General features: G+C 48.6%; 1 protein-coding gene across 1 annotated transcript in view; it reads right to left on the reverse strand.

The window, feature by feature from the left end:
- Window positions 1–23708, reverse strand: part of BPIFB4 (BPI fold containing family B, member 4) — a 32122-nt gene that overhangs the window by 1535 nt on the left and 6879 nt on the right. Inside the window, exons 8-17 of the mRNA XM_011979760.1 lie at window positions 21276–21339; window positions 20747–20807; window positions 19511–19602; window positions 17664–17864; window positions 14948–15001; window positions 12341–12511; window positions 9631–9698; window positions 7109–7151; window positions 5238–5301; window positions 2367–2443 (exon numbers count right to left, since the gene is read on the reverse strand). Of these exons, the coding sequence (XP_011835150.1) occupies window positions 2367–2443; window positions 5238–5301; window positions 7109–7151; window positions 9631–9698; window positions 12341–12511; window positions 14948–15001; window positions 17664–17864; window positions 19511–19602; window positions 20747–20807; window positions 21276–21339 (895 nt within the window). The remainder of the gene's footprint in view (window positions 1–2366; window positions 2444–5237; window positions 5302–7108; window positions 7152–9630; window positions 9699–12340; window positions 12512–14947; window positions 15002–17663; window positions 17865–19510; window positions 19603–20746; window positions 20808–21275; window positions 21340–23708) is intronic.

Raw genomic sequence — 23708 nt, forward strand, 5'->3', positions numbered from 1 at the left:
GGAACTGTCCCGCCTTGGAGGACTCTAAAAAGACGTGACAACTGAATGTAAGAGGGGGTCCTCGGCTAGACCCTGAACCAGACCAAAGGTAATAGAAAGGAAACTGGTGAATACATCTGCAGATTCTTCACGATTTTGTACCAATGTTAATTTCTGGGTTTTGATCATGGTATTCTGGTTATGTAAGATGTTAACATTAGGGGAAGCTGGGAGAAGGGTATTCTGGAACTCTCTGTACTATGTTTGCAACTTTTTTGTGTGCCTAAAATTATTTCAAAATAAAAAGTCAAAATAAATGGCTAAGACCTATATTACAATAATAATAATAATAATAATAACAACAACAATAATAGCAGCTGCCACTTACAGGGGAGCCTACAGGGCCAAGCCTGGGACTGAGGTTTTCTTTAAACCTTTCAAACCCATTACCCATTACGCATTTATCACAGGCATTTGTGCTATCTTACTATTCTGGAATAAAGTTCACAGATTCTATAACCTGTGTATACATGTATTTCAAAAACCAGTATAATTCCTTTACCAGAATATAAAGGATAAAAAAGGTAAGTCATTTATAATAAAACAATATGTATTTTGATATGAAAATTTGCACGCATTCAGGAAAGAAAAATTCATCCCCATCAACTTCAAAAAGGCCCTGGGGGCCAGGGAGGGTGCAGTACAGCCCCACTGAGAGCCATTGGTTTGAGCTGCTTCACACTGTTTCCGTGGAAACGCTAATTCTCACCAGCTGGGTGACCTTGAGCACGCGGCCTACCCTCTCTGATACTCAAGTCATTCATCTATTAAGTGAGGGCAAACATCAACCAGGGCTGTGATAAGGCCAAATCCATGAAAAACTATGCATGGGGCACTGAATATCTCAGTAAATAGTAGAGCTGATGATGATGATGATGATGAAGGTAAACCTGTGCCAATCCTGTTCCTGTTTCCTAACCCCTTTGTTGAAGTGAATAATAACATTTTATAATAAAATGCTGTATCTCATTTAATTTATCACCACAAACTGTATGAGGTGGCCATTATTGCTTCCCATTTTCGGATGAGAAAACTGAGACTCAAAGCAATGCTGAGGTCCTGTAGGATCTCAAGAGATGGGGTCAGGGCAGGGGACTGTCCCAGAGCCAGCATCTGACCCCTGCCCGCACTGCCCATCAAAGGTCATTGTCCACCTCCCTTGACTGTCCCCGCAATGTGGGAAGGGGGCTGTTCCCTGAGTCTGAGCCTGTCATGAATGTGAGGGACAAATGTGAGGGGCAATTTCCTTTGGCAAGGAAATTGTCAATTTGGTGCAAAGGCCTCATTCATTTCATTTCTGGGAGTTTGTTCCAAGGAACTAAATCTAGAATCAAGAAACAGTTTGTGCATTGAGATGTTCACTGCAGCATCCTTTATTGTAGTGATGGTATTTATAATGGTGGACACTTCCAGAAATGCTTATTATGTGCCAGGCCTGTGCAAGGCACGTTACACACAGAATCCCATTTTCTCCTAAAAGCAGCCCTATGGGTAGGTACTAGGATTAGCCCCTTTTTATAGAGGAAATAAATGGGGGCTTGGAGAGGTTACCCAGCTGGAAACTGGCAGAGTTAGGATTTGAACCCGGGTCACTGGGCTCCAAGCCCTCGTTCTTTAACCCCAATGCTACTGATTCCCTGAGCAAAGCCATGTTTAAAAATAAAACTTCAGAAAGACTGGAATGAAAAGCAGCAAAATGTTCTCAGGAGTAATTGCTGGAATATATATATATAGATAGATGCATACGTGTTTGTTTAATCTTTTTCGTATTTTCCAAATTTCAGATATTGACCACAGGTGGTTTTTATTGTGGAAACAAGAGCCCCTGCATGTGAACTTCAAAGCACCTGCCATGATTATAATTAGCCAATTACTTCAGGAATATTACCCAAAGGCCATCTCCCCACTGGGCTGAGAGAGCTTTGCAAGGGCCAGGGTTGTCTTTGTTCACTACTGGATCCCCAGGCCCCTGCACAGTGCCTGGCAGACAGTAGGTGCTCAATAAAAGGTGCTCCAAGGAACTATGTCACATTCAATTTTGGGTAAACCCCTTACTGCTGTGAGCCTCAGTTCTCCCATCTGTAAGACGGCAACAATGACGCCTGTGGTGAGGGCTAAATGAGACTGTGAATGTGAGAGTGTCTTTAAGGATCCTTAACAGCTCCGTTCCTTGTTCCCTCAGCCCCATACTTGGAAGGAAGAGGACCCTGTTTCCTCCCTTCCCTCCTCTTCTTTTCCTCTTCCCAGTTCCTGGCCTGAATGCAGTGGTCAAGGTGACGAGCAAAGGGCAGGGAGGGAAAGCAGAATGGAGCTCCATCTCCTCTTACCTCCAACACGTCAATGTCTGCATTGCTAAAGTCGATGTTGAGGATTTTGGGGAGAGGGATGCCCGAACCCAGCACAGCTGTAAAATAAAAAACAGTCAGACATCGTCAGTGGTCCAAGAGGTGGTGGTCTCACCAGAAGCTGGCAGTATTTGTAAGAAGATTGGCAATTTCTTCTTTCTTTTTTAGAGAGAGAGTCTCGCTCTGTTGCCCAGGCTGGAGTGCAATGGCATAATCTTGGCTCATTTCCACCTCCACCTCCCAAGTTCAAGAGATTCTCCTGCCTCAGCCTCCCAAGTAGCTGGGATTATAGGCACATGCCAACAAGTCTAATTTTTGCTTTTTTTTTTTTTTTTCAGTAGAGACAAATTTTCACTCTGTTGGCCAGGTTGATCTTGAACTCCTGACCTCAGGTGATCTGCCCCCACCTCAGCCTCCCAAAGTGCTGAGATTACAGGCATGAGCCATGGCGCCTACGCCTGGCAATTCTTTCTTTCTTTCTTTTATTTGTTTATTTGAGACTGAGTCTTGCTCTGTCACCCAGGATGAAGTGCAGTGGCGTGATCTCAGCTCACTGAAACATCCACCTCCTGGGTTCCAGTGATTCTCCTACCTCAGCCTCCCAAGTAGCTGGGACTACAGGCATGTGCCACCACACCTGGCTAATTTTTGTGTTTTTAGTAGAGATGGGGTTTCACCATATTGGTCAGGCTGGTCTTGAACTCCTGACCTCGTGATCCACCTGCCTCGGCCTCCCAAAGTATTGGGATTACAGGCGTGAGGTACCACTCCTGGCTCTGGCAATTTCTTTTATGCCTCTAGGCCTTTGTCCTTGCAGTTCCTCCTGCCTGGCGCACGTTCTCTCACCCTGGCTTCCGTGGTGAGTTCTGAGCCCTCTCTGAGACTGTTCAGATGTTACCTCCTCTGCAAGGCTTTCTGGACCCCAAATGACTCTAGGCTCCTGCAGCACCCCCATCCCAACTCTGAACTGCTCTGTTAGAGAAACTATAAAATATTAATTCTCTCTTTCTGTATCTGTCACTCCCACCACATTGTGAGTTCCTTGAAGGCAAGAACTGTGTCCCCTTGGGAGGCTGAGGTGGGTGGATCACTTGAGGTCAGGAGTTTGAGACCAGCCTGGTCAACATGGCAAAAACCCGTCTCTACTAAAAATACAAAAATTAGTTGGGCGTGGTGGTGCACAGTTGTAATCCCAGCTACTCAGGAGGCTGAGGCAGGAGAATCTCTTGAACTCGGGAGGCAGAGATTGCAGTGAGCCGAGATCACGCCACTGCACTGTAGCCTGGGCCACAGAGTGAGACTCCATCTCAAAAATAAATAAATAAATAAATAAATAAAATAAAAAATAAAAAAGAACTGTGTCCCCAGCATCACCCAGCTCTCTGCCTGGTCTGCCTGGTCATAGAGGAGACAGCAAATGTTTGCCGAGTGAAGTAATGGAAAGGTGCACGTGGAGCCCCAACCATTGACTCTGCCATGGGATGTGCTGTTTGTTTTCAGATTGTCAGAGCCTAGGTAAACCTGCTAATTACTGTTCTGGAAAGAGAGCAGGAAGAGAGAAAAAGAAGTGGGATAGGAAAGAGTGGCTGGGGAAGTAAATTAAGCGAAATTTAATAGACCTCCCTATTCCAGCAGGACTTTTCAAAAAGCTAAAGACATCGTGCATCTACCCTGCAGGAGTATCTCCAGCACTTCCCAAATTTGCTCGGCCATGGAACCCTTTTTGCAGGGTATTTTGTGGAACTGCTTTACGGAGCTCACTTTGGGGACTATGGACCTAGTCTAAGATCTCATTTTGAAAATAGTGAATTGCATTTCAGTATGATTAAAAGATTCGCCCCCAAGTTCACACCACTCTTAGTGATTAAGCCATGTAAGAGGCTCCACCTCTTCCCTTCCAGGTCGGCCCAGCCCAGCTCCTGACCCCGTCGTCTCTCACGGAGGAACCACCACTTTCCCCACCAGTGAGACTCAGCGTCCTCTGGCCACAGGGCCCAGAACAAGGGTTAGTTTGACATCAAGATGGCTCCAAAAGAACCCCCTTTGGTGTAGCTGATGACATCAGCTGGGACGTGCCAGCCCTCCTTGTCTTCTCATCCAGGAAGCAGGCGTGGGAGAGAGTCTGGGGCCCAGTGGCCTGAGGGATCGGGCAGTTTCCCAGTCCCAGAATGTGAGTAGCCGATGACCCCCATAGTTCAACAAGCAGCCTTCCCAGTAACATTCCTGAGACACCACAGAGAGCAAAGCAAGCTCAGTCTACTCTGTTTATAAAGTCGGGCAAGAAAACCTCCTAACTTGATATGGCCGCCCAGGGGGGCAGATTCTGGACTAGGAAGGAGGTTGGGGACGTCGGTAAGAGCGACTTTAGCTTTATCTGCGCCAATGGAACTTTTCAAAATGAGAATGTATCGTGTAGTTCCTTTATAATTAAAATTAAATACAGTTTTTAATGTGAGTCAGAAAATATCTCAAACACATGGGGAAAAATGGAGAAAAAAAGAGTTTAGAAGGAAATACACTCAGATGTTGAGATTCATTGCCTCTGTGAGGTGAGTTTTTTAATTGTTTTATACTTTCTAAAATTTGCACACATACAATGTCCATACATAATCGGAATTTTCATAGATAATCAGAAAAATAAAACAATCAGCCAAACAGGAAAGAAGCAAATAAGGAAGGTGCTGGAACTTTGGGGGCCTCATTTGGATTTGGAGGCTTTCATCAATACACTTCAAAGGAAGTGCTCAGAAATACTATTGAGGTAGGATAGATGCACATCCAGCATGCCTGACAAGCCAGTATCCCCAAGTACCCAAGCCGCAAGCTCCCAGAGGTGCAGGCACCCGCTCTCACCGTTCATTGTGGGCATGAATGCCAGGTCAAAAATCTTCTCCACCAGCACCTCCATGAGGCCAACCTGCAGAGGAAGAAGGAGGACTGAGCCTGGGCAAGGGGCCTGGGCAAGGGGTTTGCTTAGCTCCAGAGGGCCCCTTGGGTCTGCTCCCCTGGCTCAAGGTGGAGACACAGAGCTGCTCTGGGAAAGTCTAGGTTCTGGCAGTTAGAACCCCTGGGACCCCAGAATTTCTCACGGGTAGCCTTAAGGTGCCCCCCGTCCACTTGCACATTATGCAGATGGACAGACTGAGGCCCAGCGTGGGCACTGATCCAAGGCCCCTATGAAGCAGGAATTGAGGGAGGCCTAGTTCCTCCCCTGGGAGGCACAGAGCACAGGGTTTAGGGTGGCCTGGCCCCGATGGTACCATCATGGCATCACGGAAGGCCCAATGGCCCTGGAGCCAACACCCCGGGTTCCTATCCCAGCTCAGCCTCCATGGGCCTCTGGGCAGGCTCCTTCACCCTCTAACCCTCAGCTTCCTCAGCTGCAAAATGGGTCAGTGAGCTGAGTTTGCAAGGATGCGGTGAGGATGGTGAGTAGATCACGTAAAACTCCTGGCCTCGAGCCTTTTCATATGTTATCTCCCTTAACTTCTCTGAGCCTTGGTTTCCACCTCTGAAAACAGGAGTGAGTAACCCTTGCCTCAGAGGGTGGTTATAAAAATCAGACTTAAGCCCCTGTATGTAAAATGTCGGACGTTCCAGTCTGCACAGGGTAAGGGCATGGACTCACTTTCCAGCAGTGCCTCTTCTTAGCTCTGTTGCCTTGGGCAAGTCACTTGAACTTACCTTCCTTATTTGGAAGAATGGGTGTAATAATAATACCAAAATCATAATAAGGTGGTAAGGATTAAATGAGAAAGCCTCATTAAAAGAGAAAAAAAGCATAACTCAGTGCCTAGGGCACATCTCGATAGCTTCATATTCATTAATTTCACACTGTCAGCCCCTTTCTTCGCTTGGAGTCCAGAGATTTCAGTTCTAGTCCCAACTCTGCCCCAACCAGCTGGGAAGCCTTGGGCAGTTTCTCCCTATAAAATGAAGCTGGCAAGACCAGCTTCACAGGCTGCAGCTTTTTGGGTTAGAAATCTATAAAATAAGCAACACAATGAATAGGTTTGACTTTTTCTGCACATGTGGAAATCTCATCCAAGCTTGTCCCAGAAAGCTAGCAGATGCTTAGTTGTCAATTTATAAAAAGCAGAGGTGAGGGGTGGGGGAGAAGGAGTGTTTCTGAAGCCTTAGGTGGGGGTGGGGCACCCAAGAGTGAACAAAGAGATAAAACAGGACCCAACCTAGAATGTGAGCCTCTCCGATTCCTGGACCCTTGGAAAAGCAGAATTCCACAACCCAGGGCCAAGAAGGGAAGAAGGGAGGTTAGGAATGAACTCAACTTTTACTCATTTTATAGATGGGGAAACGGAAGCTCAGAGTGGGTTGATATCGCTCAAGCTCACACAGGAGTCAGGGGCTCCTACCTCCAGGAGGAAAGGGCTCCTGTAGGACAAGGCGGCCACTGTGCCTCCCCACCCTGAAGTGGAGCGATTGGGGCCCACTGGCCCCCCATGGGGCAGCCAGTTAACATGGGACAGCACCCGAGGCACAGTAGAAGGAGCTGCAAGTCTGTCCTCTACCCCTCTCTTGCCTTGTGGGCCTCAGTTTCTCCATCTGTCCATTTGCATAATGAGGGCTGAGAGTGTTGACGGGAGCCCTTTGGAATGGACAAACTCCCTGTGCCCAGCCGGCCTCACGGGAACACCGTTCCCAGAAGGCCTGTCCTGGGCTCCTTCCCAGAAGATCTCGCCCTGGGACCTGACCATGGTACTTACATCAAAGCTGCCCACACTTGAGGTTCTGAGGTTGAGGCTGGTCCTGTGGATGAAGACAACAGCCTGTGAGAAGCAGGGATTGCCTGAAAATCATAAGGCTCTTGCATTGCAACAAATTGTGAGAAGCCCCTCCCCTATCCTCACGATCACTCTCCATCTGCAGCGATTTAATAAGAACAACGCTGGCTCTTACACGCTCAGCGCTAACTACACATCAGACACCATGCCCAGGGCTTCATGCACCACACAGAGAAGGCTCAAATCATAGCTTTGCCACCTACTAGCTTTGTGACCTTAGTCAAAGTACTTTACCTTTTTATACCTCAGTTTCTTCATCTGCAAAGTGGGTGGCTGCTAGGACTAAAGGGGGTATTCCTGTAAAGCGCTGCTCCAGAGGCCCTGCCATATGCGCATGAGTGATCGCCACCGCCTCGTGTAATCCTTCCAGCCATCCACTGGAGCGGGAGCCTGAGGCTCCAGGGTAGCTTACTGCAGCCACAGAGCCAGGGAGGGATAGCCCAGGTCTCACACCCTGAACCTGCACTCTCGCTATTGTGCTGTTCTGAGACGGGAGGCTGAGGCCGGTGTTTGAGGTCTCGCTCTGCTCTGTAAGGGCCTCCGTCTTGCTGCACCTGAATCTTGCTGCAACTGACAGTCCTACCCGAGAGAGGCCAGACCAGGCTTGCCCATGGGGCGGAAATCTTTCAGGGCTTTTCAGAATTGTCCAGCAGGAGGGAAATAAAGGCACCTTCTAAGGAAAGAAGACTCTCCACTTCAGACATGGTTTCTTCTTCCTGACTTCGTCACCCAGCCCTCTCTCCCCCTCAGGCACTGCACCCCACAGTATCTGTGCCCTTTTCCTCTCTGCAAAACTTGCCTGTGCTGCTGTCTCTGCAGGAAACCCCTAACTCTTGCACAGCTGACCCCTACTCCTTATCCAGGCCATAGGCTGAATCTTTCCTCCTTGGGAACTCCTGGATGTCTCTGATGTGCACTATCTTAATCATGAGTAACTGCCATTTGTGGGCTTAAGAAATATTGGTTGTAAAAGAAAAGCTTACGATGATCTAGTCACGTGCTAAAAATTTTTCATATGACCTCATTTCATCTTGAAATGGAAATAATGATAGTACTTATTTCCATAGGCTGGTATCAAGAATTAAAGGAAGGCCGGGTGCAGTGGCTCACGCCCGTAATCCCAAATCTTTGGAAGGCTGAGGCGGGCAGATCACTTGAGCCCAGGAGTTCAAGACCAGGCTGGCTAACATGGTGAAACCCTGTCTCTAGTAGAAATACAAAAATTAGTGGGGTGTGGTGGTGCATGCCTGTAAACCCAGCTACTTGGGAGGCTGAGGTAGGAGGATCGCTTGAGCTGGGGAGGTCAAGGCTGCAGTGAGCTGTGACTGCACACTAGCCTGGGCAACAGAGTGAGCCCCTGGCTCAAAAGAAAAGAAAAAGAAAGAATTAAATGAAGACACACCTAGGACTTAGCCAAATACGTGGCACACAGAAAGCATCCAATGAATAATAACTATTCTTTTTATGACTCTTATGAGGTAGTGACTATTATCCCCATTTGCAGATGAGAAAGCTGAGGCTCACAGGTGAAGTTGGTTGGCCAATATCACACAGCCCGTTAGTGGTCACGTCAGGATTTGAACCCATATTGCTTGGCTCCAAAGCGCATGATGGTACCCAGCCAATGCAACAGGTCACACGAAACTGGGTTGGCTCACAGCCCCTCTATGTACTTGCTGGGTGGCCCTGGGTCAGTAAATCCACTGTTTCCAGCCCTAGTTTTTTCCCTACAAAGGGAGAATAATAGCCCTGACTTCCACTGGTACCATCGGAGGGGAGAAACAAGATAATACATACACTTCCAGTATATAGAGCAGAGTCTGGTACGTCCTCATCACCAGCACCCTCCTCCTCCCCATCCTCCTCCTCCTCATCATCGCTGTTACTTAGAGACAGGGTCTCGCTCTGTTGCCCAGGCTGGAGTGCAGTGGCACAATCATAGCTCACCACAACCTCGAGCTCCTGAGCTCCTGCCTCAGCCTCCTGAGTAGCTGGGATTACAGGCACATGATACCATGCCTGGCTAATTTTTTCTAGGACAACAGGTGTGCACCTATGCCCAGCTAATTTTTCTATTTTTGTAGAGATGTTGTCTTGCTGTGTTTCTCAGTCTAGTCTCAAACTCCTGGCCTCAATCAATCCTCCAGCTGTGGCCTCCCACAGCACCGAGACTACAGGCATGAGCTACTGTGCCCACCCCCTAGCATCATTATTATTACTGACATTGTTGATTTTGGCGGTAGTTTCTTTCTAAGTTCATGGCTTCACCCACCTTGCCTGGCTTGTGACAACGGTCTTGGCAGGCATGAGCCATTGTCACCTTTGCAGCTCCTTGGGTTTACCCAGCCCTGATGGCCACACAGGAGACCTCCACCCACTCCCTGGTGGCTCCTCCGTGAGCAGCACCAGCACCACCAGGACCCCAAGGCAGCATAGCCCCTTACTTGTCCAGTTTGGCATCAATCATGAGTTTATCTCCTTCTATGGAAAATGAGGCCAAGAGTTCTGTGTCCTGGAGGGAAAGGAAAGGAGAAAGACGTCACTGCCATCATGTTTTGGCCAGTGCTTGCGGAGGGCTCACTGTGTGCCCTGTGCTAGCTAGGGCTTCGTTAATCCTGAGCGTGATGGCAGGTTGTTCCCCGAGGCCTGGGTCAGACCTCCTTTTACAAGCATGAGACTCCTGGCTAACACTCACCATGTAATGGATTTGCACCCCCTCTGGAGGGAAGGAGTTTGCAATAATAAGTTGACAACATTAACTATCGTTTGCAAGTTAATGTTGCAAACGTAAGGGCTGAGTGAACACTTCTCAGTAAGGCAAATGTCACAGGATCCCCATGATTTATAGGGGGTGTTTAGCAGGTGTCTCTGCAATGCCTCAGAGTGGGTGGGGAGTGGCTCGTAGCCTACGAAACTCGCTTTAGATGATGAGATTGGGTATCACCACTGCCAATCATAACTGTCTCATCCCCCAGGAGAGGATATAAAAGGCTCAGGCTCATCTCTCTCTCTCTCTCCAAGTAGAGGCCTTTTTGTAGGAAAATCCCTTTTTCCTTCCCTGTCTCCCACCCAAAATAAATTGAATTTAAAAGTTGGCTTTGTGAGAAAACAGTAAGCTCCCAACAGATTCAGGTGATGTTATTAGATAACAAAGACCACGATGATTGGCCTGATGAAGAACTGGGGGCTCTGGGTGCACGGGCAGGGGTGTAAGCTGGCATGGGAGACGGTGTTTTGAACTGAGGACTGAAGGGTATGTAGGACTTGGCCAGACGGAAAGAGGGTGGGAGAGTTATCCAGGCAGTGGGGAGGGCATGGGCAAAGGCCCGGAGGCAGGAAAGAGGTTGGCATTAGAGTGGTAGACAGGAGGCCAGAGAGCAAGGAGGTAAAAGGGTTCGTGAGGCTGCAGTGAAATGGGGCCAAACCAGGCAGAGCTGTGGGCTGGGGAGGAGTCAGGGCCGCATCCCTGGGACAGCAGGAGTCACTGCAGGGTGCCGGGCTGGCTCACACAAACCTCTGGGCTGCTGATGGAAAATCTCCACACAGTAGAGGCTGATGGATGGAGGATAGATTGGGACAGTCATTCCCACTCATGGGCTAGAATCGACCCTTTAAACCTCCCGTCTTATAAGGCCCGGACAAGAACCCCCACACTCTGTGGCTTGGCATGCTCCCGCCTGGAGCACCTGGTTCCCAGCTAGAGGTGGCTCATTTGGTCTCGAGCTCTGGAGTAGGAGGGACTAGCAGGAAGACAGGAGGTGGGACCAAAGTCCCAAGTGTCTGAGTCCGAAACCTGAAGCCTTAACCATGGAGGGGGAAATGGCATTTAACACAGCTTAACACATTCCTCTGAGCAGTGTTTACTGAGCATCTACTATGTGCTAGGCCTTAAGCTAGACAGAGTGAGACTCCGCCTCAAAGAAAAAAAAACAAAAAAAGGAAGTAAGGGAGTGACCATGCAGATACCTGATACTTGGGGGAAGAGCATCCCAGGCAGAGGAAACAGCATGTGCAAAAGTCCTGAGGTCAGACAGTGCCTGACATGTTGGAGGAACACGGAGGAGCTCAGAGGTGATGAGGGGATGGTCATGAGGACTTTGTGGGCCATTGCCAGGAGATGGGCTTTTATTTCAGAACTGAAGGAATGCAGAAGAGAAACATGGTTCACTTTTTTTTTTTTTTTTTTTTTTTTTGAGATGGAGTCTTGCTCTGTCGTCCAGGCTGGAGCACAGTGGCGCAATCTCGGCTCACTGCAGCCTCCGCCTCCTGGGTTCAAGTGATTCTCGTGCTTCAGCCTCCCGAGTAGCTGGGACTACAGGTGTGCGCCACCACATCTGGCTAATTTTTGTATTTTTAGTAGAGACAGAGTTTCACCATGTTGACCAGGCTGGTCTCAAACTCCTGGCCTCAAGTGATCCACCCATCTCAGCCTCTCAAAGAGCTGGGTTTACAGGTGTGAGCCACCGTGCCCAGCCATGGTTCACATTTTAAGAGGATTCCTTTCTATGAAATAATTGTGAAAATTGTTGTATTTGTATCTGTCCCCTGCTAGGTACCAGGGACAAGAGAGCAGGCACCACATGTCTCGTTTCCCCTTTCCCCAGCGTCAAGTAGAAAGCATAACACATAGTAGGTGCTCAATAAATATTGCCGAATGAATGACCAAGACTGGGTTGGCCACACACTGGGGTATATATAACCTGTGAGAATAATATCAGCTAACACTTTGGCAGCCTTTCAGGTATGTCAGGCACTGCTCTGAGCATCTTACTCAGATGGCCCTACTGCCATCCCCCTGTGACAGAGGAGAAAATCAGTCTTAATTTCATTCAATCATCACGACAACCCCATGTGGTATTTTTTCTCCATGTTACAAATGAGAAAACTGGGGCTTAGAGGGAAATGCCAAGGAAATTGTGCAAGGCTGGCAAGAGAGTTAAGATTCCAGTCCAGAGACAGAGAGTGACTTGCCCAAAGTCACGTAGCTGGAAGTGGTAAAGGCTAGATTTGGGTTAGCGCCTCTGGCCCCAAAGTTGGGCCCATAGTCATAAAGGTGGAAATAGAGGGGATTTGAAGGGACCTTTGGGCTCCAGGAAACCACGTGGTCCTGTCTTGAGGCCCAGCTTGGGGCCACCAGTACCTCCAGACACTCACCACGTCAATGAGGCAGATGGTAGTCTCCACGTCATTAGGCAGGGAGACCATGACCTCGGCAGTGGCCAACACCTTCACCAGTGCCTTGTCCTTCTGCAGCGTCACAGATGGTGGGTTCGGCACCTGGATCCTGATGATAAGTGGGCAGGACTCGGGGTACTGCTGGAACACCTGTGGGCAGGCACCAGGCCAGGTGGGGGGGGCCCTTAGCATAGGAGGTACCCAGGGAGTTATCAGCCAACCTCTAAACACAGAGCACCAGGGTCACATGCTGCTTGGGTTCAACGAACAAACCACAGGCAAAGCCACTGACCCACTGTGAGAACTGGGCAAGGGGCTGCCCTCTCTGAGCCTTGCACACGGAGTCACTATGAGAAATAACTGTGATCATGCCGGCAAAATTCAGGCTCAATGCCTCACACCTGGGAATGCTCCAAACTTGGTACTGAGTGAAATGGGGTCTCCCGGGGATGCCGGCCAGGTGCTGAACGGACATTCTTAATTTCATTCAATCATTACAACTACCCATGGGGTAATTTTTTTTCTCCACATTACAGATGAGAAAATGGGGCCTCCGAGGGGAATGCCAAGGAAATTGTCCAAGGCCAGGAGGAAAGTGAAGATTTCAGTGCACGTCTGTGGGCTCGGAGCCCAGGCCCTCCCACTGCCTCTGAACACTGTTCCTGAAATGAGAAGTCCACGCCTGGGGAATCCCACAGGGAGGTCCCAGGCAAGCCACTGGCTGCCCCTGGGCCTAGATTGCTGGAGGGACTTGAGCTTGTTTGCTGCAGATTGATTCCCTGAAAACTAATTTACTAAAGGGACAATTCACAAAATGGCAGTTTGCCACATTTGCCAAATAATTGACTTACCAAAATACATACTTTAAGCAATACACTTCTTAACTATGTTAACTGACCATAGAGAAATGGGCAAAACCACAATATTGCTTTCAAAGAAATAGAAAGAAGTCCCCTCCCCTGGTGACTCTGTGCAACCCGGGTCTCCAGGACACATTGCTGTGTCCAGCCTGAATTCCCCCTGCTGCAGGCCCAGCGCCACTGAGGACTGAGTCCCTCTTCTACCCCAGCTCTGCTACCGCCTCATCATGTGACCCCTCTGAGCCTCTGTTTCCCCATCTGTAAATGCTGTGCTCCTCCTCTCTGGTCCTGTGGAGAGAGGGAACAATTAGAACCAAATGAAAAAGTATATTCTGACTGGGCGCTGTGGCTCATGCCTGTACTCCCAGCACTTTGGGAGGCTGAGGTGGGCAGATCACTTGAGGTCAGGAGTTTGAGACCAGCCTGGCCAACATGGTGAAACCCCGTCTCTACTCAAAATGCAAAATTAGCCAGGCGTGGTGGTGAGCACCTGTAATCCCAGCTACTCAGGAGGCTGAGGCAGGGGAATTGCCTGAACCTGGGAGGCGGAGTTTGCAGAGAGCCGAGATTGTGCCACTGCATTCCAGCCTGGGCAACACAGCAAGACTCTGTCTCAAAAAAAGAAAGAAAAAGTATACTCTAAAAAAACAATTTCATAAGCTGTAAAGTGCAGTGCACATAGGAAGTGACCCAGTAAATAAAAGGTCCAGTCGATTGAGGGGTCCACTTGCTAGCTGGAGCTGCCACTGTTACCACCTTAGAGAATGATGCATCTGGTGTTCAATTTGCAGCCACATGAGGGCAATAGTGACCATGTGTTGAGTTTGGTCTTCCCCTCGAGCCTTTTAATTCCACCCAGGACTAAACAGGGCAGGCAGAAAAGAGGTGAAAAACATCTAAAAAGGCTATAGATTGCAGCTGTCCTTCACACCTGCATGACCCTTACTAGGTACAGAGCACTTTGCTCCCAGGTGCAAGGTAATAGGCCAGAACCAGACATGGGACCAGAACTGTATATGGTCACTGATTAGACAAAAGCACTCTTGCTCTTTTTTAAAAAGAAATAATTTGTAATTATTAACAACAGTAATAATAGTTCACATTGATCAAATGCCTGCTCCTTGCCTTGGTGCAGACTCCAGGTCCACAGCCACCCTCTGAAGTGAACATGGTTACCCCGTTTTTCCAGATGAGAAAACTGAGGCTCAGAGAGAGGAATTGTGTGCCTAAGGTCATATGACTGGGATGTGCTGACTCATGTCTGCCTGTTCCAAAGGGCTGGCTCTTCCCTCTAAGCTACTGTGCACCTGAGCGTGCCTGGCCCGTGTTGACACCTTTATATGCATCATCTCATTTACCTTCCTGTGATAACCTATGGAATAGGTATCAGCAGCCTTTTTTGACAGATGAGGAAGCTAAGGCTCAGAGATGTTAAGACTCTTCCCCAAAGTCACACAGCAAGGGAAGTGGCCAGGCTAGGATTAGGCCTATGCAGGCTGGACCACCCACAGAATTCAGGGTCTTTCCACCTCAACCTTCTGTGTCCCCCTCCCCACCCATGGGAGTCTAGCCTGCAAGCCCTTGTCACTGTCACTGCACTCCCAAGCAGGGGTTGTGGGGAGAGCACCCCACTCCAGCACTGAGCATCTTCCCTTCCAATCCAGTTTCTCAAACAACAAGATAGAGAATGAGGCTGAAGGCAATGGGAACTGCCCACCTTACATACCTTGGGGATCAGGGCTCCCAGTGTGGTTGTGGTAAGTGGAGGAAGCTCTTCAAACTACAGGACAAGAAGAAGGGCCATGTGACTCCTGGAGGCTATTAATTGCTAATTAATAGCCTAATGGAGACAGAAATTGCTAATACAGTGATTAAACTCCTACTTGCTTTACGACACTCAGCAGCACATCTTCTCTCCCTTAAAGACCCTTGGGGAGGTCCTGCCTATCCAGCCATCATTGCCATACATAGATCATGGTAGCTGGTTTGTGATTAAGTGGCCTGGGCTGACTTAAGCTAACCAAGGAGTATCTCAAAGAACAGCAGGCAAAACCTGAATATTTCTCCTCTAAAAATGTTATTATTGGCCGAGAACGGTGGCTCATGCCTGTAATCTCAGCACTTTGGGAGGCCGAGGCGGGTGGATCACTTGAGGTCAGGAGTTCGAGACCAGCCTGGCCAACATGGTGAAAACCCCACCTCTACTAAAAATACAAAAGTTAGCTGGGCGTGATGGCACATGCCTGTAATCCCAGCTACTCGGGAGGCTGAGGCAGGAGAATTGCTTGAACCCAGGAGATGGATATTGCAGTGAGCCGACATTGCGACACTGCACTACAGCCTGGGTGACACAGCAAGCCTCTGTCTCAAAATAAAAAATATTATTCCTTATTAAAACAAGGAGAGCAGCATTAAGTCCATTTGCATAACTCAGCGTCCACTGAATTCATGACCTCTGCCACATCCTTGAACCACCCGTACTATTATTTACTTAGCATCTTCTTTAAATTGGCTTACTTCTTAAGACCTCAAATACTCAAAATGGAAAGCCAGTACACTTGACACAAAGAGAGGGCCACTGTAAAACCAAACACAATAAAAACAAAAGAATGCCATTACCTTCTGCATGGATATCATTGTCTGTGGAGAGCTTTGGGTATGAGCTCTGTTCTCTCTTAGTTAAAAAGGGGACAATGACAAGTGCAAGAGAGGGCTAACTATATATGGACACCAAGTGGAGACTTTTTTCTTAATGGAAGCAAATGTTGGCATCATTTGTATGATGGTTTTGTGGAGAATGTCTTCTTCTTAGGAGATACACAGTGAAGTTTATGGAATGAAATGTCATGATGTCTCCGAAAACTCAAATTGCTCAACAACAGATAGGATAGATGGGTAGACAGACAGACAGGCAGACAGAGAGAAAGACAGACAGATAGATTGATAATGGGTGAGTGGGTGGATGGATATATAAATGGATGGATGGATTGGTGGATGGATGGATGGATAGATGAATGGATGGAGGAATGAATAAATGGGTGGATAGATGGGCAGATGGTTGGGTGGATGGATAGATAAATGGATAGATGGATAGGTGGATAGATTAGTGGATATGGATGAGTGGGTTGATGGGTAAATGGGTGGGTGGGTGAGTGGACATGTAGATGGATGGATAGATGGATGGGTTGGTGGATGGATGGGTGGGTTGATGAGTAGATGGATGGATGGGTTGATGGTGGATGGGTGGGTGGATGAGTGGATAGGTGGATGGATGGATAGATGGATGGGTTGATGGATAGATGGTTGATGAGTAAATGGGTGGATATGTGAGTGGATAGGTGGATGGATGGATAGATGGATGCATTGATGGATAGATGGATGGGTTGATGAGTAGATGGATGGATGAGTTGATGAGTAAATGGGTGGGTGTGTGAATGGATAGGTGGATAGATGGATAGATGGATGGGTTGATGGATGGATGGATGGGTTGATGAGTAAATGGGTGGGTGGTTGAGTGGATAGGTGGATGGATGGATAGATGGATGGGTTGATGGATGGATGGGTGGGTTGATGAGTGGATGGATGAATGGATTGATGGTGGATGGGTGGGTGAGTGAGTGGATAGGTGGATGGATGGATGGATAAACAGATTGATGGATAGATGGATGAATTGGTGGATGAATGGGTGGGTGGTTTGATTGGTGGATGAGTGGATGGGTGGGTGGGTGAATGGATGGATAGATAGATGGAGGGATTGGTGGATACGTAGATGGATATATGAATGAATGGAAGGGTGGGTGGAAGGATAAATAAATAGATGGAAGTATGGATGGATGAATGGGTGGGTGGATAGGTGGGTTGATGGATGGAGGAGTGGGTGGGTAGGAAGGTGAGTGGACACATAGGTAGATATGAAGCAACTGTGGCAAAATTTTAACTAGTGGATCTAAGTGAAGGATATATGTCCATCAGTTGTAGCATTTTGCAACTTTTCTGAAGGCTTGAAAGTCTTTGAAAGAAAAGGTTTGGAAAGAAAATGACTCTGGGGCATGCCTAAGGGTGGTATTTTGTTATGTATCATTTCGTTACTTATATATTAGTGTTTACCAAATGAAAACATTCTAAACATTTATATTGAGATACATATATGTGAATATATGTTATGCTTTTAAAAAACAATTGAAATAAAATTAAATAAAATTGAATAGGGAGCAACTTTCTCATTGTGAGATTTGGTCTGTGGACCACCTGAAATCCTCCCAAGCCCCACACTTTGGCCAGCGCTGACATAACGGATGCACACCCACGAGCTGGAGGTGAGTCAAGGGGTGGACCATCTACAGTTCTCACTTCACAGCAAATTCCCCAAGTGTGGGAACTGAGAAGGGTCACTGGCAGCTGTGTGCTGCCCCCCACCTCCCCCCGGCGGGGCTGTGACTCACCATGCCATTGGTGACGTCCAGGTCTAGAGCGCGTTGCTTCTGCAGCAGAGTCAGCACTGAGCCCAGGAAGTCGGCAGACATGGCCAGTTGGGACTTGGTATTGTCACCCATGGGAGGCAACTCTGGCATCGGTTTGGGAGACACAGCTGGCCGCCCCAGTGGGTAGTCAATGAGCCCTCCTCCAGCTTCCCCAACCAGCGTCTGGGGGAGAGGAGAAGAAAGGGGTCATGCGGAGGGAGAAGATGGAAAGAAGGGAACTGAAGGCTGGAGTGAGGCCCTGAATCTGCCTCCAGGCAGCCATTTTTGGTTAAACCCACTGAGTCTGAGTGGCTCTTTGATGTATGGTCCCAACTCTCCTCCAGTTTATGATGCAATGGAACATTTTGCAGTTCCTGTTTCATGGTCACTTACAATTACAGCCACAGTATGACAGATCCTCTCCAAACTCAGCCCTGCAGTGATGAACTAGCATGTGTATGCATCTGCACAATGTATATCTACCCTCCAAAGACCAGACTCCTCTTCACAGCCTATAAAGTGCTGGGTGATCCGCTCCATGAGACCTCTCCAGCCTCCAAGCCACTCTGCCTCTCACCTTCCCCCTGTATAGCCACCAGGGCCTTGTCAGACTCCCCGCAGCACCACCACCCCCACCGTGGGGCCTTCCCACAGGATATTCCCTTCCCCACATTCTTCTCTTGTTAAGTTCCACTCATTTGGCAGCTCTCAGTTGAAATGTCACCTCCTCCAGGAAGCCCTCCTTGACCTCCCTGGGTGGATCATATATTCCCTGCTTTAAGCTCTGATAGCCTCGGATCCTTGATCACCGCGCTCATGATTTAGAACTGTATATTTGTTTGAGTGATTTTTTTTTATGGTCTGTCCTCTCCAAAACATTCTAATCTCCATCAGGGCAGATACTTTGTCTTGTTCATCACTGTACCTCCAGCACTCAGCCCAGAGGCTGGCATACAATGGGTGACCAATGAATCTCTCTTGAACGGATATATGTTTTTGAATATATTAGGTGTGCATGCACAGGGGCTGGAAATATATATGCATGCACAGGTGCACCTATATACACGGGGGCACGGATGTGCACCTGCATCTCTGTATCTGCTGGAGCAAGTATGGAGGCGTCTGTGTTCATGAAGCCTAGGGAAAGTACATATGTGTGTGTGCCCCATACAAAATTAGGGGCCGGATGCAAGCCAGTGCTGGAGAAGCCAGCTCACACCAGCTCACAAGGTCAGATTTCACACATCTCTTCCCAACTCTGCATTCACTGACATCACGTTGGTAACTTGAAGCTGTCCATGGTGGGAGTTTTCATACCATGGAAACTGGCCAATGCTACAAATCAGGACTTTTTAATAAAATCATGGCGAGCTGATGGTTAAATGCTTACTAGCATACCTCTGTCCACATTTATTCCTCCAGCACACCCAATCCCACAGCAGCAGCTCTTTTAGCACCTAGTAGTTTGATTACCTGGGTTCAGATCTCAGGTCCACATTTATTAGCTGTGTGACCTTGGGCAAATGATTTAACCTCTCTGTGCCTCAGTTTCCTCAATAAGAAGTGCCTCCCTCATATGGTTGCTGTGAGGATAGGCTGAGTTAATCGACACAAAGCATGCAGAACGAGCCTGGCACACAGTAAGCATCTGGAATGCTGGCTATGATTATGTTTTCTAACACAGCTCCGAGAAGGCCTTCTTCTAATCAGAAAGGGTCCTGTCAAGTGTTGCTTCCCAGGCATTCACAGAAGCCCTGGGAGGTCCTCGCTGATACTCCTGCCTTTGGGAGGAGGGCCACCACACCTTGCCCTGAACCCCAGACACTCACGTTGAGGTCCAGCTCCAGGAATTCCCCGGTCACAAGCGGGAGGCTGGAGAAGGTGTATTGGACGCTTCCCAATATCCCCAGAGGAATCAGAGCTGCGGGCAAAGGAGAGGGTCATGGGGAGGTCCCCTCACCATCCAGATGCCTTCCCTCTTTGTACACTGGGGCTAGAGGTGGACAAGTTAGGCCCAGGCTCCAGCTCCAGACACCATGAAAAGAGCAAAAGTTCTGGGTTTAAATCCCAGCTCTGCCTCTTCCTTGCTGTGTGAACCCAAGCAAGTCATTGCACTTCCTTGAACCTCAGTTGCCTCCTCTGTAAAATGGGTTTACTGTAACCTCTGGGATTATGTTGGCGGGGGTGGGGGGGATGCAATGATATCCTGGATGTTGATAAGCTTTGTAAACTCTGAAGTGCTGTGCACCAGGGAAGGAATTTAGGGTTCCACAATGCAGTGCTTAGTTGAATCTGTCATTTCCTTGACTGTGTAATGAACAGTTCCAGCTTCTGGGCTCTTCCCTCCTCATCTCTGGCCACAAAGGGAAGGAGATTTTCCTGTCTTGGAAAGCCATTCTCAGACTGCCTAGAGTCCCAGAGAAACGGGAGCACTATCAGAGAGGGCTGCCCTGTGCGGCTGTGGAGGCTGTGCACTGCACAACTCGAGGCACTGCTGTTCCACTGTAATCCATGTGAAAGGAGGTCCCTGGAACGGTGCACTGCACAAATGGCACAGCCACACAGGGCGTGCTTGCTTTCAGGAATGTTCACTCAGAAATCCAGGGTCTGAGATGGTGGTGGAGCCTGGTTCTGAGGCCCTGGTCAGTCTCCACAGTGTGTCGCCTGCTAGTCACTCTCCAGCCCCTCTGTGAACTGAGAGATTTGAGAGATGAGAAAAGTGGGAAGAGTCTCTCCAAGTTCACACAGCGGCCGGGGCAGAGCTGGGGCTCAAACCCAGCTTCCTGACTCCCAGGACAGAGCCATTACCTCCCAGACCCCGGCGGAAGCTCCTCTCTCTGGTACTCAGGGGGGTGTTTGGGAGCAAGAGTGAAAGCCAGGTGGCACCTCCCTTGTGGCATTAGCCACATGTCACTTCCAGGGCCTAACTAAGGGCAGGTCTGTGGCTCCCACCATGTTGAGCCCTCCTCCCAGAAAGGACCCGGTCCTTAGTGCCTTCCCCAGGGCTGCACCCAGAGCAGGCACTTGTAGATGTTGGCCAGTGAAGCAAAGCAGGAAGGACTTACAATCCACGAGGCCCAGCTGGTCGTTGACAAGACCCAGTACCACATCCACGATGGGGCAGAGCTGCAGGGGAGAAAAGGCACAAAGCCTTGGTGACGTTGCAGGGAGTCAGAGCAAGGGAGTCAGGGACGCAAGAGTAACGATAGCTAAAATTTACTGACTGCTTGCTCTGTGCCAGGCACTGTCCTCGCCACAGCCCTGTGGGGAAGGCTGTCTCTAATTCCCACTTACAGATGGGAAAATTAAGGTTCAGAAAGGTGACGCAACATGTCACCCAGTTAGGAAGTGCCCAAGCCGGGATTCAAACCTGTAACTATGCAATTCTCAAGCTCCCTCTCCTTAGCCCTTCACTAATCTGTCCCTTCGTATTCCTCAGGGTCCTTCCCAGACCCTCCAAAAATATGCCCCAGGCTCTGGCTCTCTCTGTCCCTCTGGGTTCCCTGCAGGCCGCCAGGAATGGAGGCTGGACTATGGCCCCTTGGTCTGGGGGAAGCCTGTGCCCCTTGCTCCCATCCTGGGACAGCTTCTTACCAAGTCAGGGAGGACGCCGGCCAGGACTCGGTTCACTAAATTGTCCACGAGGTTGGGGAGAAGCCTAAGGAAACGGGAGCGGGAGGAGGTCAAGGCTCGCAGCCATGCAGGCCTCACCAAGGCTGTTCATCCTGCGGGTCACTAGTCCAGGCTCTGAACAGTGAGAACCTCGGAGTGCTGGAAAATTGTTCAGAATGCTGGGAGGACAGAGTACATTCACCTTGGACTGACTAGACAGGCCACCCAGGCAAATTGTTGGACTTTTCATGAATTCATGCATTCACTCATTTGATAAACGAAGTTTCTGGAGCTTTACAATGGGTCAGAACCAGGCTGTAATGTTGCTGATTTTCAATTGCAAAAGTCAGTCCCACCTGCTGATCTGACCTTCACATGGGCCATTTGCTGCAACCTTATATTGTCCTCGCCAAGTGAAAACGAATGTGTTTATTTATGTAAGCACCTAACTCGGTATCTAGTACATAGTAGGTGCTCAATAAATGTTTATGGAGGGAAGGGAAGGAGAAATACTGGCCAGTAAAATGTGCTCATGTGGTCCACAAGAGAGGATGGATAGTTGGTGCTAAAACAATTGGGAGAGGTGATCCATTTTACAGACAAGGAGGCCGAGGTCCACAGAAGTAACCCACGCAGCTCTTCTTTTTTTTTTTTTTTTTGAGACAGAGTCTCAGTTTGTTGCCCAGGCTGGAGTGTAGTGGTAGAATCTCCGCTCACTGCAGCCTTGAACCCCTGGGCTCAAGAAATCCTCCTGCCTCAGCCTCCTGAGTATCTGGGACTACAGGTGCACACAACTGCACCCAGCTCTTAACTAACCCTCCCAAGCTGTTAGTTAAGGAGGAAAATCGATGATAGACAAGACATATAGATGGACAGACAGATTTTTGGTCTAAAAATTTGTTTCCAGGGGCTTGTAGTGATAAGGAGATGAAGGAAGCATGACCATCCTACACCAAAGTGTCCCTGACAGCTGAACCTCTTGAGAACTGCTTTCCGTCTCTCGCCTCCGAACACTGCCTGGGTCCCCCCTTCTGAGGTTGTGGCTGATTGTTCAGTGCTGCACCAATTCAGCAAAGCAAAGAATTTCTTGAGATAAAGCCCTAATTAGAATGTTTCTCCCAAAGCTAATTATGCATTTCTCCCTTTTAAGTGGATTCACCTTGAGGGGCTTATCCTGGTTCCACCTCTCCTTAGATGATAAGGGCCTTAAGAATATATATGTGTGTGTATGCATGCGTGCTTTCGTGTGTGTGTGTGTGTGTGTGTGTGTGTTGAGGGGATAGTTGGACTTTGCTTTATGTACATTCAGGGCACAAACTCTTTTCCTCTTCTGGGAAATTATCCAACAGGTTCATCAACCCTCCTGCGAAATGACATATGTAAAAGGTTAATCATTGTGACCTTACTTGTCAGGGCACAAGATTAGGCAAATTATATCCAACAATAGAGGACCAGCCAAATAAGCGATGGCTCATTCAGGCAATGGAATATTACGCAGCTGTAAAAAGTTAAACAAGGAAGCTCTCAATGTTTGGATGCAGAAAATTCTCCCAATAGGGTAAATGAAAAAAAGTCAAGTGTAAAACAGTGTTTATAGTATGTGTCCCTTTGCATAAAAGGAGGAGGGGAGATGAGACTCTATGTTCATATTTGTTTCACGTGTACAAAGAAACTGGAAGGAGAATTGAGAGATGAATAACTAGTGAGCTTGGTGGGAGGGAGGCAGAGGGAGGCGGGATAGGAGGAAGCCCTGTGCTCTGTGCCTTTTTGTCACTTTATGTTTGTGAACCGTGTATTACCAAGTATATACTTCCTAGTGAAAATGCGAATTTAAAAATCTGTGAGGTTTCCATGGGTTTCGCTCACCTCCTCTCCTTGCCTGGGCCCTGGGAACTGATTTTCTTTGCCTTCATTCTCTCTGAAGCAGAAGTAAAGCCTCTGAGAAGCCCACAGGAATCAGAAGGTTTGGGGTTCAAGTTGCACAATGAGTTTGAAGGGCTGGGGGGACTGGGCCAGAAGATGGATAATAATGGAGAGGAAGAAGCAGGGTCGGAGGCCTTCAAGAGAGAAGCCAAAGAAGAGGGCAGGGAGTGAAGAGAAAGAGACTCCGCTCTGAGTGTGTCCTCATCCAGGACCACCACCTGGGGACAGCATGCTGGCCAGTACACGGACACTTGACACCACTTTGCCAGAGGGTGGAGACTTGGACATTTCGTAAGGAGCGTGTCATAGGAAAAGTCTCATCCCCTCACCAGGGTTGAATTCGGCAGAACCAAGCGGGAAATGCTCCTGCAATCTGGGGCACCAATGCACACACAACCCCTGTTGGACGTATGTTCATCAGCTCTCAAGATGTCCCAGCTGATGCACTGTTTTCCATTCATTATCTCAATTCCCGAAAGAAAAAGAATTACC

The sequence above is a fragment of the Mandrillus leucophaeus genome, unplaced genomic scaffold (genome assembly GCF_000951045.1).
Source record: "Mandrillus leucophaeus isolate KB7577 unplaced genomic scaffold, Mleu.le_1.0 Scaffold206, whole genome shotgun sequence".
NCBI classification, from domain to species: domain Eukaryota; kingdom Metazoa; phylum Chordata; class Mammalia; order Primates; family Cercopithecidae; genus Mandrillus; species Mandrillus leucophaeus.